Here is a 19,906-nt window from a genome sequence, read left to right on the forward strand (position 1 = left end):
TACCCGTGGTGGGCAGAGCACAGATAGCCCATCGTGTAGCTTTGTGCTTAATTACAAACAAACCTAAAGCAAACAAACGTATTTAGAAGTAATCCTTTGGAAGTTTTTTTACACAAAAAGAACTGTGAACTACATTATTACTCTATTTCGTTCCTATATTATATACACAAATGAAACTCATTAAGTAGTTTTAAGGAACGAATACATCACCAGTTGAAACAGGGCATAGATTTTTCTGGTTATTTACCTAAACATTAAGTCTGGCAAAGTTAGGTAGGAGAAATTAAAATAAAGTTTAGAACGCAGGTTATTGTTTGTAAATTATATTATCATTGTAAGCGAAAACTCTGTTTTTATCTTAATATTCTATATGATTTGGTATTTTGATTCATACATATCCATATATCTAAAATAATTATCGAAAAATCTAGCGATAACGATTAACCTGCACACAATTATCTAAAAATGTAACACTCAGACATGGGCGGGATTTCTTATTTTCGATCTACATCACAAATATAGTTTCTGTTGTAACTCTCAACCAATCATAATCTAAACTTGTAGCTCATGCCATCATAAATAGACAGGTCCCGCCTTCTTGTCCTGAGGGTGGAACCTACTTGGCAAAGATTCGTTGAATGAAAAAAGTTTGTTACTATCCTTCAGAGTTAAGTAGCAAAGATAAACTAAACGAGCAACACAGCTTGAAGCGATAAACTCGTTTATTTCATTATATTTCAGAACAGGGGTATCGGAACAAAATCGTAAATCCCAAAAAACGAACATTATCATCCCCAAGACCAGTAACAAAAGCTTTAATCTTCAAATGTGTTTAACTTAAAACTTTTGTTGTCAACACAGACTGTTTACTGTCCACTTCAAGGTATTAGAAAGTTTCTATTGGACAAAAACTAGCTAAAAATGGACTTCAGCAGTGAATTGCGCGACGACCCAAGCGATTCCCGAACTGAAGAAGAAAGAAGAATTCCAGATTACTGTCAAGCTATCCGGTTTAAAGGTGAGGTTTACTTTCGATCTGATGTTTCTTTAAATGACAATTAAAACATACAACTGTTTTTAATAACTTCTGTGAATTAGACATTCTTCGTGGTACTGAAATGCAGTGAAGTGAACAAAATGTTCCCCACACTTTCATAATTCAAATATGGCCTTTTATCTTTCAAAACCACAAGACATCGCATCTTCGTAAAGAAAAAATGATTTATTCTCAGTAGACAGTAAATAGTTAAATAATATAACACAACAACTAATTCTACGTTTTCTTATGCAGCTTGATCCGGGGCATTCGGAGAATCAATATATGTATATCAGAAACTAAACAGATGCACAATAGAAACATTTGTCAAACATGAAAAATAACACAAGAACTCTATAATATGTTGAAATATTTTACAATAATGCTTATAAAAATTTACCTAAAATGTATAGAGGAAAGTTATTAATTATGTAGGTTTTTAAACTTATAGATCCTGAACAAAGATGTAAGAATCAAATGAGTTTTATAATTCTATAAAATTAATTATAAAATTAACAAATTTGTTTCCTCACTTATGTGTTGCTCTGACATGAGATACGATAATATAACAATGCTTTTAACTTAAAGCTGATATTTAGGAAAGCATTATGTAAATAAGAAAAACTGCACCATCAAGATCTCAAAATAAATTTATTTTAAAGCAGCATGTATAAAAATGACCACAACCAAAGAAGTGAGTTTGTTTTGTTGCAAAGCTACATTTGCCTCTCTGCTATGTTTATTACGGGGAATCAAATCCCAGATTTTAGCGTTGCAAGCCCGTAGACTTACCGCTGTCAAACCGGGGGGGATAACCAAAGAAGATATTAATGCTAGAAAAATCAAACCTTCTAAGCATAGTTGTTCCAAAACTGTGTCAGATAGAGTTGAATTGTTCTAAAAATGTTCTAAGTCATCTAACTGTCGCTTTTGAAACTGCTCAGTAAATCGGTTTCGGCGAAAGAAAAGTAATGATTACTTTAATTTAGATTTAGCTTCAAAGAAGTTGAGTAAAATTATGCGTGGGAACTTTAAGTGAACAAGCTTGGTTAACTTTATAAATAACAACACCAATATTAACATGTGTAAGTATTTTCAAATATAATTAAGGAACTGATAACCGAGTTTAGAAAGTATCTTGGTTTCCAACAGTGAGAATTTATTGTTATCATTCTTAAACTAGTTATTAGTATAGATATATATATATATACCGTAAAATCTAATCTGTCTATTTCTCTATCTATCAGCACTAGTGCTTAAATTATATAGCCATATATATATATATATATTTATTTATTTACAACGTTAGGTTATTCCAAAGTTATGTTAATAATATATATACATTGGATAGTTGTAAAAGTACAAAGAAAACGCCTTCTTTACTGAAGTTTAACATGAATGTAATAACAAGAAGAATGTTATCTAGGATATTGTTATGTAAATATAAGAACTAAAGAGAGTTTATTTATATACATGTTAAATTACTGTTCATATTGTAGGTTTGGTACGTGAAGAATTTGTATAAATATAGATCACACAAGCCAAGATTTTTCGAAGACAGATAGACATCGTAATTTTTATTAGGAATTAATTATTTGAGATTCATAAGAGGCCCTCAGTGGTACAGTGGCAAGTATGCGGACTTATAACGCTAGAAATTGGGTTTCGATACTCGTGGGGGGCACATAACACAGCCCATTGTGTAGTTTTGTGCTTAACTAAAAACAAACAAACATATGGCAATAAATATATTTATGTTATTTAACATAAATACCATATTATATAGTGCGAAATAATATATATATATAATACAATATCATTTATACAGACACGTGAAGCAAGGAATCTTATATTAACCAACAACAGCGTATATAAAGTATGAATGGGAGTCGAACTTCGGTTAAAAAAACCTGACTTTTCATGAAAGCTATAATTAAACATATTCTGCAATTAACAGCAGACTTATTAAATTATACCAGTACAGAAAACACTAGTTAACTATTACCTAGTTACATTAAGATATTGAAAGATCTTAAAGACAAATAAACATACACAAAAAAGTCGGCTGTCTTTTCGCCGAGTAACAGTTTCCTTTAAACTCTGAACTTTAATTATAATACTTTCAACGGCGGTCCGTTAGCAACAATTGAGCACACTCATTAATGTTGAAGAATGTTATGGATCCGTCAAAGCTTCCGACGGTTTACATTATACATACTATCAATTTCAAATGTATAAACAGCCTTTATGATGTATCTTGATCATGTAGTGTCAAGAGTGAACTTAGGTTTAAGTAACACAGACAGTACTCGAAAACACTGTTTACGTCTTTATCAACAAAAGATTATAATACCTGATCTCTACATCCTGTAAACGAGTTTATACAATGTAAATTACGTTTTACAGACATCAGGTTCTATTTAAATATATGTGCGTTTCATAATATGAGACTCCAAACAACACTAGAGATTATATAAACATACGAATCTATAAAATGCTCTTTGCGTTTTATGAACACAAGAAACTATACACGATAAATAAAAAATTATGTATACTTTATTTACTCAAACTACAAACTCCTATTATGGCTCCATGCTGTTATCTAGAATTACGTTTGGTGAAGTCAAAATAGGAATTTGTAGCTTGAGTAAATAATGTCTACAATATCTCCAGCCTAGTTTCCATACCTTTTTTTTACGATCTCTGTTTGCAGGTTTTTAAATTCCCAACTTTTTATGTATTTTGTTTGCTGGCTTTTTTATGCTCAACTATGGGCAAAGGATTACTTCATATGGTAGCTAACCTTATACATTGTAATGATAACTAAACATAGCTAATAGCTAGCTGATACGGTTCATGATTATTTACTGTAGCTGTTGACTATTTGATCGCATTAGTTAGAGATGTAAAATGTTAAGTTGCAGTTGGAGATTGTCATGGAGGTTTGTTTGAGAATACAATGAGTATTTATAGTTTTTGTGTAACTAAATTCCTATATATAATGCATAACAATAGGCAAATATATGCCTAGACTAAGACACAGCCCCTACTAAGCGCGAAAAAAAATTGCCAGTAGAAAAGCAGCCATTTCAAATAAAAACATATACGTCTAAAACACCGTTTTAAATAAACCTTCGAGTCTTTTAAAGTAATTATTCTACGAATGTGTGTAATAGAATTTAATATTATGTGTATTGATTTGTTTTTACTCCTTCACTTCATACGTAATATAAGAGTTGGCTTCCTAAAGACAAAGATTGTATAGTGTAAAAAGCATTGAGTATCTACATATTACAGTTATCAAATGTTCATCTATTATTGTCTGCTAATTCCTTTTCACCCTGAACTTAAGCTTTAGGAACAACAGATATTTGTAAAGAGCTAACTTCAAGCGGTAATGATAACATCGTTTACACTAGAATTATAATGGTTTTTAGCTTATGTAAAATATAGAAGAAATAAATCGATTTTTCAATACCTCTACGACCTTTACAGTACCTTATTTAGTATACCTTTACAGTACCTTATTTAGTATACCTTCGCAGTACCTTATTTAGTATACCTTTACAGTACCTTATTTAGTATACCTTTACAGTACCTTATTTAGTATACCTTTACAGTACCTTATTTAGTATTCTACAAAAGGTTTGGCTGCATTATACCAAGCTATTTTTGTTGTAGGCTGGTAAGAGAAGAAGAATCACAAACGGGCCGCATTGAGAAGATTTTATTTTTCTTGTAAATCTAACGTGCGTGCTTTTTTTGTGCATTTTTATGTGTGTGCAGCCTTATCAGTCAATAGTAAAGGTTTTAAAGTCTTGTTTGAACCGAATCTTTACTGTTTAAGATGCTATTTGCCCGAACGTTCTAGCAGGTTTTGTGCAATTCCTTGCGATCCCTATTATGAACCCTTATAGTGGTTCATGGTAAATCTATTTGCCTTTTACAAACATAAGAATCTATGCAAATCTGTTTGCGTTTTATAAACATAAAATCTCGACTTTAAACACAACTGATTACGTCATATAAGTAAGCAAAAGATCCTATAACATGAAACGTGTATACAGGATAGATAATGGGATAATTAATTTTGTTGTATTTCTTTCGAATATACATGCGTGTACTACTGAACATTTGTATAAAGTTCGACTTAATCACAAAGAAAGGTTGTATTACATGTAATTTTGTTTTCCTTTATTGAAGAGCTTACTGTGGCCTACCTTGTGTACATATACGTCAAGACACACATATATACTATACATACAAGCATGTTTTTAACACAGATTACGATACATAAGTATCAACATGTGAACTATCAATATCATAGGATTTAGAATAGGATAAATTATGTGTATGAAATATGTTTCATACTTGTATCTGTAAGTATTAGTTCATCCTATTATATCAATAAATACACAAAATATTCTCGAAAAATATGTTTTAACTATTATGAAAGTGTATCGAGATTTCGTCAGAGTTCAAACACATTAAAATGAACAAAAACAGAAGATATTTTAAATGTAATAATTTGAATATGAATAAAAATATTTTAGAATACTATATATATATGTGTGTATAAAGTACAATCGTGTTTAAAACACTGTTTATGTTTATGTAAATACAAATGTATTGATACCATTAATTACATTTATGTAAATAGAAATCATTCATAATATTTTCTGCATTTTTATATAATTATACAAATGTCCTTGAATGTTATCATACTGGGTTCACGCATTCTTGGAATACTCAAATTCTATGAGTTTTCTAGATTATTCAGAGATTTTTTTAGAAATACTTTTGAAAGATCACCTAAATATTGGATAGCTTCATCAGAGTTTTCGTAAGGATTTGAAGTGTTTTCATATTTTACATGCAATTGTAAAGTACTGTAATATTATTTTTACGATATGATAATTAGTATTAGAATGTAAGATTCAATTAGAAAATAATTTAGATTTTTATTTTAATTCTTGAATCTTGAGATATAGTAGTTTATGAATTTATAATAAACATAAGTGTCTGGTGATTAAATATAGTAAAAAGGCATTTCATATGGTTCATCAATAGGAAAACTAACATGTTTGTGACTTTCATTATATCTTGGAAATATGAAAGCTTTTAAAATAAGTATAAGGTTTCTGGTGTCATAAGGATTTGACATAGCAACGCCAGAGAAAATCTTATGATTAGAAAACGATTATGAAATGTTTACTTAATTAAACTTAACATTTCCACTTCTCGTGAAAATCCCTATAGAACTATACCCGACATTAAATCGTGTAAATCCCTATAGAACTATACCCAACATTAGATCGTGTAAATCCCTATAGAACTATACCCAACATTAGATCGTGCAAATCCCTATAGAACTATACCCAACATTAGATCGTGTAAATCCCTATAGAACTATACCCAACATTAAGTCGTGTAAATCTCTATAGAACTATACCCAACATTAAATAGTGTAAATCCCTATAGAACTATACCCGACATTAAATCGTGTAAATCCCTATAGAACTATACCAACATTAGATCGTGTAAATCCCTATAGAACTATACCAACATTAAGTCGTGTAAATCCCTATAGAACTATACCCAACATTAGATCGTGTAAATCCCTATAGAACTATACCCAACATTAAATCGTGTAAATCCCTATAGAACTATACCCAACATTAGATCGTGTAAATCCCTATAGAACTATACCCAAAATTAGATCGTGTAAATCCCTATAGAACTATACCCAACATTAAATCGTGTAAATCCCTATAGAACTATACCCAACATTAAATCGTGTAAATCCCTATAGAACTATACCCGACATTAAATCGTGTAAATCCCTATAGAACTATACCCAACATTAAATAGTGTAAATCCCTATAGAACTATACCCGACATTAAATCGTGTAAATCCCTATAGAACTATACCCAACATTAAATCGTGTAAATCCCTATAGAACTATACCAACATTAAATCTCCTCTCACAGTCACTGATGCACCACCACCATGTCATTAGGTTTTATTAGTTTATACGTTATCGTAACTAGTAGTTTCATACACCAAAAATTCTAAATGAAGACCAAGCTGTACTTTAACCTTTAATACGTGGAAATTACAGCAAATCTAATAAAATTGTTCAGCCATTGTTGATAACTAAAGATTGCAACTGAGAAGGAACGTTTATAGTACAAAACCGATTGTTGCATATTACTAATGTGGCATTTTTTTTTAATTTTTTTTTGCAAAGCACCAACCCATTAGTTATCAGTACAGACTACGGCAATATAAGCTGGCTTGGGGATTTTTTTTTCGAATTGTCCTGATCTTTATCTTGGGATATTTACCTCTACAAGAAGATAAAATTGTATTTTCTATGAGCATCTTTAGCCTTTCGATTATATGCGTCAGTTAATTTCGTTATTGTTGCTTATAGATGATTCTTTGACCAATAAAACTATCCTAGAGCGAAAGCTAACACGTATTCGTTAACAGAAAACTCACGTCCAACCCCTGCTTATTACTGGGTTAACAGCCAAAGGGTCTTCGTTGAGTACCAGAACTCTTTATATTCTTGTCTGCTATTCAACTGGTTGCGGAATAAAGTATTCAACCATTTGGCATCTTGAACAAAAATGTTGTGCTGCTCCAAGATAATACCGCATTCCTGGTGTCAGACAACATGGTCTGCGTTGTCACGAGTTTTGCATCTAGACACAACAGGTTTTTATTAGGTAGTACCGACAGCTTCCACATAATCATAGTAATGACTTGTTTCTAAACTGCAGAATCTGAAGCGAGCTTATTATTTTAGCAGCATAAGCTCTGAATATGGTAGCCTTAGCCGTAAAACTAATATCTATATCCTTGGCATAATAAATAATTAGCGTAAGAATAAATAAATAAATAATATTGCGATTTTAATCCTTGCCGTAATTGTGATTCATATATTACCTAAACAAAATTGACAATAATTACACTTCGCTTATTTAATCTAATTTGCACTATAACAGTTGTTATTAATGCAATTAGCGTCTAGACCACTACTATACATCTATCGTATACCAGCTGACCTGATGAGCCCTGGTACTGGACGAAAGGTATCGTCGGCAATGAATATAGTTGACATACTATTCTTCTTCTCTGCTTTCACTCATAAAATCTTAGAATACATTTGATTTACCTTATAGAATACACTGATATTGACAAGTTTGTATGGAATAGTCGTCAGTTCAATAACACTCTATTTTAGGGCATAAAACAATACGCCAAGCTCACAAAGTCCTACCGTTGGAGTATCTTTCTGGAAAGTCTTTAGAAATGGCTTCCATAATGCAACAGACCCAAATGTCGTAAGTTTGGTGAGTGAAGTTGTGATAGTTTTATTCAGTTGTTGTTGTTGTTTTTTCATTAATAAGGATCCCATTCGTTCTGTTTTTGTTGTTGTTGTTTTTTGTGCCTTTTCAATATATTTGGCAATGTGAGGTCAAATAGCAATACAACATTCAAGAACTTTCTTGTCATTTACACTTATAATTCCACAGAAATGCGTGGAGAAAACTGTATATTTTGTTATTGTTGTGTAATATTTCATTTTAGTTGAAAAATTCTAACAGATAGTTCACAGACCTTACCATGGTATCCAAACCACATCCACTGTTCTGTACATTTGTCTGAAATACTTTATAAGCAATGTACAAGCTATAAGACTGCATTAGTCCTTTTGCCTTCAGCAGTTTTTTTATACATCTTCCGATCGATAGTTAGTATGTTCAAGAACATCGTAGTGGAATTACCTTTCACAGTACCTTCTTTTAAGTTCTCAACAAAGTACTATGTTGATATGTGACCAAGGAAGGTGGATCCATAGCACCATGAGACAGCTTTGCCAATTTCAACAAATCTTTGCAGAAAATACATCTGCTTCTTTTATACAACTTTGTTCAAAAAGTCATCAAAACGTGTAATATAAAGCATTTCTTAAAACTTCCCAAAGCAGATAATGTATGACAGTTTGGCAGATCCCACTTCAACATTCGAGCAACACTACGATGTAGAAATATGCTTTTGAATATATCAGCAGAATCGACACTCCCATTGTCGAAAAACTGTCACATGGTAAACTTTATAACCCAGAGGATCTCTGCTTGATCCCTCTATTTTCTTAGTGCGTAGTTTGTAATACTATTCAAAGCATTACCTGCATTTACTGCTTTGACAATGACTTGAGTATCAGGCTGTTCTATACTGTTGTTATTGCTTAATGTGGTGAGGATTTACAGAACGCCACAATGGGAGCAAACTTTATAATATTTACATGCTTTCTTTCACTCAGTGCTGCTTATCTATGTTTGAATGGGCAAACATTTATTGAACAATTTGTATCTTACTTTGTTAGTTTCACTTGCGTCTCTGCAAGCAAAAGTTTCTATTGGCAGTTAGAACTTAGTAAATCTTATCATTCATTATCTACTACCGAGAGACAAAATTTCAAAGAAAACAACGATGACTTAGTTCTATTGATAATTAATGAGATATATCAAATTAATCAATAATTTTATTAATAAATAAAAACATCTAAAGTAGGATATGGGGAAAAACAAAGACTATAAATATTCGAACATTTCTGGATATACATCACCATCATCAGATCGTTGAAGATGTACATAAAGAAACGTTCGAGTATTAAAAATATTACCAATCATTAATGTAGTCTTCCTGTTCATAACTGATGATAGTTGGTTTACATTATTTCTAGCTATACACTATAACTCATATAATATGGGTTTCACTAAAGTCTACGGACTTACAGCGCTAGAAACCGGATTTCGATACCCGTGGTGATCAGAGCAAAAAAGCCCATTGTGTAGCTGTGTGCTTAAGTATAAACAAACAAACACAAAAGGGAAGATTGAAGTTACTTAGATTGAGCTAAAAGAGAACACTTTCTACAGCTATCAAGTGTTTGTGCTTTTTTTACATATTCAGGCTGATTATAAATATTTAAAATTATTATATCTTAAAACCTACTTGTACTAGAAGCTTGTTCCGTAGGATTTAAATTTTACCAGAAGCAGATTAAAAATCTTACTATAATTCCATAAAGGCATTTGTATTGATATAAACGTTACTATAATTATTTAGTTATTTAGAATTTTCTCGCAAAGCTACAAAAGGACTATATGCGCATAGCCGTCCTTAATTTTGAATTGATAGATTAGAGTGAAGGCAGCTGGTCAAAGCACTCACCGCTAACTCCTGGACTGCTTTTGTCTGAACCAGAATAGCAGGATTTGACTGTACCCCTTATAGTACATTCACGGCCCCAAAGTTCAGTGGGCGTTTATGTGGCAACGAAACGCAAACCATAAACCCTCATGTTCACAGTTCGACTGTACTAACCACTAGGCCACACTCGGACCATCTAGTGTTATAAAGACACTTCTATATGCCTAGACAAATGTAATTAACCTAATAAGAACAGTTGCATTTATATAACTAATTGAATAAAGATCTTGTATTGTAACTGGTGTTATACAAACACGTGTATTTGTATACACTCAAACATTCTAAAAACATTTGTATCAAAACATATATAATTAGTGTTATAAGAACTCTCTATTTACATGTACTTAATTTCTTAAATGTATTCGACTTTACCAATACGTGATTATTATTATAAAACATTTTTATTTAGACATACGTATATAAATAGTGTTATTAACTTCTAATCAACCCAATAACTAAATGAATATAACATTCTCGCTTATAATGATTAGAATACATCAGTGTGCTACATTTGCTGATTGAGAAAGCTAATGAACACCTTATGGTAAAAGTCCTGTAACGTGTTGAACACCTTTTGAGAAATGCTCCGTACCAAGTAGAAACTTTCCTGAATAAATAGTACCGTTTATATCAATACAAATGTCTTTATGGAATTATAGTAACGTTTATATCAATACAAATGTCTTTATGGAATTATAGTAACGTTTATATAAATACAAATGTCTTTATGGAATTATAGTAACGTTTATATAAATACAAATGTCTTTATGGAATTATAGTAACGTTTATATAAATACAAATGCCTTTATGGAATTATAGTAACGTTTATATCAATACAAATGTCTTTATGGAATTATAGTAACGTTTATATCAATACAAATGTCTTTATGGAATTATAGTAACGTTTCGTCACATAATATGTATTTATAACATTAACTACGCTTACTTAAGTAATATGTATTTATAACATTAGTTATGTATATTTAAACACGGGTGTCTGTGTAACATTAGCTATGCTTATTTAAACACAATTGTATTTATAATATTAGCTGCGCTTTTTTAAACACAGGTGTCTTTATAACATGAGCGCCGCTAATTTTCAATACGGGTATCTTTAAACACTAATTACGCTTAAATCTAAATGTTTCTACCACACTAGTTGCTTTTATTTAAATACAAGTATATTATAATATTAGCTACATATTTAAACACGGATATCTTTATAACATTAGCTACATTTATGTAAACACAAATGTCTGTATAACATTAGCTGCGTTTATGTAAACACCGATGTCTTTATAACATTAGCTACATTTATGTAAACACAAATATCTGTATAACATTAGCTACGTTTATGTAAACATAGATATCTTTATAACATTAGCTACATTTATGTAAACACAAATATCTTTATGACGCTAGCTACGTTTATATAAACAAAGATGTCTTTATAACATTAGCTACATTTATGTTATAACATTAGCTACATTTATGTAAACACAGATATCTTTATGACACTAGCTACGTTTATGTAAACAAAGATGTCTTATGACGCTAATTACATATATAAAAATACAAATGTTTTTATTTCTTGCATGTAAGTAGAAGCGCCCTCTGTATTAAAATGAATTACGTTATGTACCAATACAAATATTTTAATCTGAGTAATGTATATGTAAATAATAATTGGATTAGCAGCATTTTTTTTAACTTTACGATCTCTGCTTCTTAAAATATACCAAAAATCTACAAATCTACAGAGACTGGTACCTTTTATTAACAACAGCATTCAATATCAGTATTTGATATTGGAATTTTAAATCTGAACGTCACCTTATACGCACATGGGCTAAACGACCAGGTTTAGAGAACCCTAGGGTTCAGGTTTAGCCGTCCTAATTTTGAGGAAAAGCAAGAGTGTGCAGCACCCGTCGCCACAAGAGCTTTGTCCGACTTTGAACCGAATCATTTGTCACCCTTAGAACATACTCACAGCTGCGAGTTTGGGGTGTGTTTAGCAGAATCGTGGCTCGAACCTTGGATCTTCTGAAGCTCAGTTCAGCACACTAACCACTATGCCCCACCCACACTCTTCAGAATCCGTGTATTTTTCAAGTAAAACTCACTAGTTAATTTTTAAAAGTTTGTTTAACAAAATTTAGCAACAACTGTTTCTAGATTAATTTCAATATAATCTAACGGAATAGTTTTTAAATTAACCATGATAATAATTAGCTAAAACAACAGCTTCAGAGTGTTGTTTTTGTTTTTGTTTTTTTTTATTTACAACAAAAAATATATATTTTATCCATTATTTGGATAGAATATCTGTAAAACTGAGTAATTGTAACACATATGATAAGTTAAATTAACTGAGTAATTGTAACACATATGATAAGTTAAATTAACTGAGTAATTGTAACACATATGATAAGTTAAATTAACTGAGTAATTGTAACACATATGATAAGTTAAATTAACTGAGTAATTGTAACACATATGATAAGTTAATTTTTAAAGTACTTAGTGACTTTTTATTTCATTTGTTAATATCTTCTGTTTGCGGATTTGTAATGCAGAAATCGGCTTTCGATACCTGTGCTGAATATAGCACACATAGCCTTTTGTATGGCTTTGTGCTTAACCTCAAAAAAAAACGAAACAAATCTTTGATCAGAATTTTCAGAAACAAGTTTTATCTGACAAATATACAAATCAAATGTGTTTACGTCAACAAAACCGGCTAATAGAAACTGAGACAACTTGAAGAATGTCAGAAATTACTGTGACTTCGTGAGACACTAGGAGTACTATACTTTGCTATGATATGAGATGTCTATGCATTAAAACATGTTTTTAAAGCATTGTGACGTTTTAGCAAGTGTTTCGACTTTTTACCTCGTGAACATATTCTACACATTTTAAAACAAATAGTCATTATGCCTTTTCGTGTTAGCAGATATTTTATACACAACATCATATCAATAGCACAACCGAATTAACAAAATATGAAATCACTATTAAACAATTCTATTAGGCTACAATAACATTGGCGATGTTTTGTCAACATATTCATTCTATGTCAACAGAAGAAAAGGATACAACTGTTATGTAAACAGTTGATATTGTTTGTTAGTCAGACTATTGTGTGAATTACGCGTTATATATACATATATATAAAGAATCTTGGATAGTATTCCATGAATTATACTCTTCCAGTACTGTGGGCCGAGCATGGCCTTGTTGTTAGCGTGTGGGTCTATGACTCTGAACCCTCTGGTTTGCGTCCCATTGCCGCATAATCACTCTACGCCTTTTGGGGCTGTGGGTGCATTATAATAGTGGCGCTCAAACGCTACTGTCCCTCTGTGGAACAGTGGTAAGTCTTCGTATTTACAATGCTAAAATCAAGGGTTCGATTCTCCTCGGTGGACATAACAGATAGCCCGATGTGGCTTTGCTCTAACAAAACACATACTCAACCCCTACTATTCAATTACCGTAACTAAAATGCTGGCGATAGGTACTGTTGACCAGCTACCTACCTTTATTTCAGTCTACTAGTTCAAAATTACGGACAGCGAGCGCGAATTTCCAAAACAACCACAATGTTGTTTACATAACCAAATATATTTCATTTTACTAATATTGATCTTTCATTGTCGAAAATACGTTTTTTTATATAATAAAAAATTAATATCGTCAGGATATCAATCGTCTCTCAAGTTACATAATTTTTCTGCTTGACAGGACAGTATAAGCTACGCGACTTGAGATCAATTCACTTAGTTAACGGGAGTGCCTTCAGTATCCCCCCCCCCCCCCAGTGGCAAAGCTGTATGTCTGCGGACTAATACCGCTAGAAACCTAGTTTCAATATTCATTGTGGGCAGAGGCAGATAGCCCATTGTATAGCTTAGCGGTTAGGTACAAACAAACAAAATCTTCAGTATCTACACAATATTGTTTCATGACCATGTTGAGGCAGCTGAAATATATTAGACGGCACAAAACTTATTAGGTTTTAGAATTTGTTTCAAAATCATATATCAGAAAATTCAGTTTTAATATGGTTCGAAACATACCTCAGTAACAATAAAACTAAAATAATCTGTATGATATCATTTTGTAAAGTATTACATATTGGGTCAGAAGAGTGTTTCCTACAAAAAATAAGTTCCTCAACTTCACAGTTAAAATCACTGTTAAAAACTAATTCGAGATCACAGCTATTATTAACTCGTAATCTGTGTAAGGAACCTATGCCTAGTCTCGTTATACGGTTAAGCATTTAATTTGCATTACATTTATTTAGTAGAGGTTCTTCTGTTCGAACAACACGTGTCCTTAGGAAAACAACAAATTATTTAATCATTGACATTTGTTTATTAAAACTACATGTTTTGTTGACAAGAATGAATATGGCAATTTAACAAACAAAATTTGAAATCTTCAAACAGAATAGTGTATGTGTAACGAATACAGCTTTGTTCCGTTATATACCTGCCACCATATAAGTCTGAGCCGGTGATATTTATTTATGATTTTATCTCTACCCCAGTGCAGTTTGAAGCTTATGATATGCAAATACTAAGTATGTTCCTTCCTCGCAGTCCTGACTCTTTATTTGTCAATGTAGATTTTATTTACTAAGTATGTTCCTTCCTCGCAGTCCTGAGCTCTTTATTTGTCGATGTAGATTTTATTTACTAAGTATGTTCCTTCCTCGCAGTTCTGAGCTCTTTATTTGTCAATGTAGATTTTATTTACTAAGTATGTTCCTTCCTCGCAGTCCTGAGCTCTTTATTTGTCAATGTAGATTTTTATTTCTCACTCATATTTCTGAGATAATTATATGTAAGTTGAATATTTATTTCTATTCAATTCTACGTGTTTGTTTCTTCTTTTGCTCATCTAGCTGTAAAAGTTGTTTCTGTTTTATTTATGGAACAACAGTAAGTGTGAATGCTAAAAACCATGTTTCGATACCTGTGGTGGGCACAGCAAAGATAGCCCATTATGTAACTTTGCGCTTAACTACAGACAAACTGTTTCAGTACGATACCAGTTGCAATGTAATTTAGCCCCCAGTGGCACAGCGGTATGTCTGCGGACTTACAACGCTAGAATCCGGGTTTCGATACCCGTGGTGGGCAGTGCCCAGATAGCCCATTGTGTAGCTTTGTGCTTAATTACAAAAAAAAAGTCAATGTAATTTTCATTTTCTGGTGTATCTTTGCTTCTGTACTATATTTTTTCCCTTTTTTTTGTGTGTGATATAAAATTAACTCAAACCTTTACAGTAACTGAAAATGAGGTTGGGTTTTCTGTCAACTAAGCATAAGATACATCGTGAATGTTCATATCTCAGAAATCACATACAAACTCATGAAGTTGCAACCAAACAAAATACGTACTTAAATTAGGCAGTTATTTGATGCACGAAATACAAGATCACTAGATCAGCCCTAAAGCCGTACCTGTTTGCAAGTTTTACACCTAATCAATATTTGAATATCCACATTTGGGCTGACACTGTTTTTATTTCAGTTAATGGTAGCATAAAATTATCTCTTCATCTCACAGGGGGCGCTATAATTTTGGCTCTGTTAGACCACATCTAGGTAAAAGGTATGACAGTTCGGTATCCGTGATCTAATATCTGATGACAGGTTTGAGCGCAACCTCTCAGAGCGTTTTAAGTTTGTTGACAAGACCTCACACTTTGTAAATCTTGTCACGAAATGACCAACTTGGGATGAGACAAGTTAATTAGAGAATACGATTACACGCTGTCTAGCACTTGTGAGACTTGCACTGAAGTTCGATTTTAGAGAAAGCGGTTAAAACATAAACACAAGATTTGAAAACTGAGGACTTCAAGCTAGAAGCAGCAATAAATATTTGTGTAATCGCTTTATTATTATCATTATGCCATCAACCAGACATTTTTCTATTAAAGTCACAAAGAGTATTTAGAATTCACTGTCGTATTTTTATATTTTACTTCGGTACGATAAGAATCAATCAGTCTCTGAATAAATTGATCAATCTGTATTCATTCCCTGTCATACAAAATAGATCTTATATATTCAATGTGGAATCAGTACGGTCTAGAATAAGAGTTTACAAGTTTTGTTAAGTAGGCTTAAGTAGTATATGGCTGAGGAATAGACAACTTAGATTTTATCATAACGACAGTAGCACTCATTGTATCAATGTTTTATTCGATGAAAACAAAAGAGGACGTTTCTCTCAAAAAGTAATTTATATGTAGTGAATGCTTTTGTATTTGTTTCTATATTTTAAACAAGGCAGTAACTGGGGCTCAACCATTCTTATTCGGTTTGGGGAAACAGAAACTTGTCAAAAAAATCCAAAAACAAGAAACAAAAATCAATACGGGCACTCGAAGACTCTCTTATAGTGACATTTATTACATAAAATCGTAAATATGTTTTTCACACTTATCAATTCAACAATGAGGGTATTAAATATCTTTCAAATTGCTTTTGTACTTTAAGTTGGGTTAAACTATAATAGCTGTTCATTAAAGTAAACATAAAATAGTAAATTAGAACTTGCCTCCTAACGATGTAAACGCTGTTAAAAAAAAAAGAAACAAATCAAAAATAGGAATTAAATGAAACAGATTTTAATAAGAAAATAAATACAAAGCCACAATATTAAGTTCAGGCAGACCATATACTATTATCAACACCTGTAGACATTGTTGTTAACCCCTTGTAAGTAATGTTTACTAGCTCCCTTAAACACTGTTGTTAACAGTGTTGTAAATAGTGTTGTTAAGCCTCAATATATTGTTGAGAAGCACTGGAATTATTTCTTCAAATATTTACTCAATACTGTTTGTCAATCGTAAATCGATGAGTAAATCAGTTTAAAGAACCACCATGTACAGTTTAGAGGGAAGAACTACTTTATTTATAAATTGCATTACGATTTGTTTTTATTTTTTGTTGTTTTTAGTTTAATGCTTTAAAATATAATCTTTTTTGTCACTTGATTTTCTTCTCTTTTATCTTCATTATACTTTGCTCTTTTGCTTAGAAAATGGTCACCTGACTACGTTGTTTTATGTTGCGTATGCTTAAAACCTTGGCATTCCTATTTTCACAAAACTTAAAATTTTGAAGGACAAATAACTTTAACGAGACATTATAACATCAACAAGAGAAAAAAATTATATATCGTATTTTTTTATATTTGGAAACATCAAATAAACAACTACAATTCCGATACTCACTTGCATATTATTATTTTTAACAGGTTAACACTAAATGTGATTAATTGTATACTATGATGCGAATGTTCAGCCCCAGTGGTAAGTCTGAGGGCTCATACTGCTAAAAACTGGGTTTCATATTCGTGGTGAGCTCAGCACACATAGCTCATTGTGTAGCTTTGCACTTAACAACAAACTGAATGTGCACGTAGATTGTTTTTCCCCCAAGATTAACTTTCATCACCATTAAAAAATATTCTATAAGACTGTATCCAAGCTTGCCCCCCCCCCCAGTGGCTCTACGGTAAGTCTTATAGTCTTATGTAGACTTATAACGCTAAAAATCGAGTTTCGATACTTGTGGTGGGCACAGCACTGATAGCCCATAGTATAGCTTTGCACTTAACAACAACCAAACAAAGTACCCCAGCTTACAGAAAAATGTGACTTTGATCAGTACAAGGCAGTTCGGTGGTATTAAATAAAGCCTCATTTAAAATAGAAAGTATAAATTCATGTTTCATCCCCGAGTGTGTGTGTGTTTTCTTATAGCAAAGCCACATCGAGCTATCTTCTGTGTCCACTGAGTGGAATCGAACCCATGATTTTAGCATTGTAAATCCGCTGTCCCGAGCCTTGTCACCTGAATATTAACAGTCGTTCTGAGTAGCAAATTAAAACATTTAGCTCTTTGTGTAGAAAATGATTACTACATAACACTGACAGAAAATAATAAATTAATTCAGACAGATTTAACTTAGAGAATAAAATAAACGTTTTCTTCGACGTTAATATTTAAATAGATTGTTTTGGTCATATAACTTTTTTACTTCGTTCCTTTAAATCTTGCCAGGGACTTTTTTAACATACAAACAAGAGAGTGCCGGGAGCAATTGCCTCTACAGTGAATAAAAATGCCCCTGCAGTGAATAACAATATGGTTAATTCTGGAGTCAAGCCTTTGCTGATAAATTTACAAAGAGGCAAGCATACGTTAAATTGTTATTAAACTTTTAAAGTTTTTCCATTTGGGCATGAGAGCTCCTAAATCTTTAAATGAAAATTGTTATTAAATTTTCAAAGCTTTTCTCGGGTTTGTCTGTGGCTTTTCCATGAAATACATGTAGCTATAGATCTAATAATGATTATATTCTTATGATATAATTCTATAGATCTATAGTTGTCAGTCAATAATATACATTTACTACGTCATTAAGAAGACATAATCTGTTACACACGTGGCGCTAAATCTGTCACATTACTGTTACTCTGTTTACATTATTTAGATTAAAATATATAGATAACTTTAACCCAAACAAAAGGTAAATACAGAAATATTTTAAAATAAAATCGACATATTTAATAACATGTCTGTGTATAATAGAGCTTAGCTACACAATTGTGTTCAGACGAGAAGTGCGCATTGTTGTGCATATCTCGAACCTTCTATCAGCGATATTGTTTAACCTTAACTGATGAAGGTAAGGATGGACATATATTCAAGAAAATGGGGACAAAAATAGTAAGAGAGTTACTACAGTAAGATTTTTAAAAACGTGGAATTATGGAAGTCTTCAGCATTGGTTGATCTGCGTTATGAAAGATGTGTTAAAGGTGTTTAAAGATCTACAAATGCAATTACAAATGAATTATTTGATTCTTCCTGATGTTTTAACTTGTCGAGATTCCGCATTACGAAAATATTTATTGGTTGAAAACGACCCCTCCCCTGGTGGAGAGGAGGGAAACTTGAAAATGTGAAGCCCACGACTGATGACAGAGTAAAGAACAACATGTACGTAACAACACAGCATAGGTCGCTCTCTGCTATTCGAAATGAAATTCTTGAATCATCTAAAAAGTGTTTATCCGAACGTTTGCACATAGAACAAGAGGAGATCGTGAAAGAAATTGTAGCATTTCTTGAATCTAAGCAAGTGGAAAATTTCGTACAAGGTGGTAAAAGTATTGTTTTGCAAAAAAATTTCAGAAAAAATTCAACAATATGTCGAAGATTGTGCAGGGCAGTGGCCTTTTATAGTAAACGTTAGAAACATCCCTGTGGACTCTGATCATAGTTCTCGATTAACTCGACAACTCCATTAGTTATTATGTTGTCCTCCAACTAACTATTGCTGCAATCGTAATACTGATGTCACATAGTATGCTGCCGGAAAGATTAGTTTTATTGTTACGTCTCTGGTCGTTTGTTAATTTCCGGTATAAATTCTTCCCAAGGAACTTCAGCGATACAAGTCCTTTCTTAAATAAAACTAGTTTATTATTTCTCAATACAACTTTGCAACACACAGAATTTCCACAGTCACTTTAACTT

At 32.0% G+C, this 19,906-nt stretch overlaps 1 protein-coding gene across 1 annotated transcript in view; it reads left to right on the forward strand.

The window, feature by feature from the left end:
• The first annotated feature begins 827 nt into the window (after nt 1–827).
• LOC111088628 (ventral anterior homeobox 1-like) overlaps nt 828–19,906 on the forward strand; it is a 30,218-nt gene continuing 11,139 nt past the window's right edge. Inside the window, exon 1 of the mRNA XM_022399287.1 lies at nt 828–1,018. Within this exon, the coding sequence (XP_022254995.1) occupies nt 922–1,018 (97 nt within the window). The 5' untranslated portion in view covers nt 828–921. The remainder of the gene's footprint in view (nt 1,019–19,906) is intronic.

Source organism: Limulus polyphemus, unplaced genomic scaffold (genome assembly GCF_000517525.1).
Source record: "Limulus polyphemus unplaced genomic scaffold, Limulus_polyphemus-2.1.2 Scaffold4146, whole genome shotgun sequence".
NCBI lineage: Eukaryota > Metazoa > Arthropoda > Merostomata > Xiphosura > Limulidae > Limulus > Limulus polyphemus.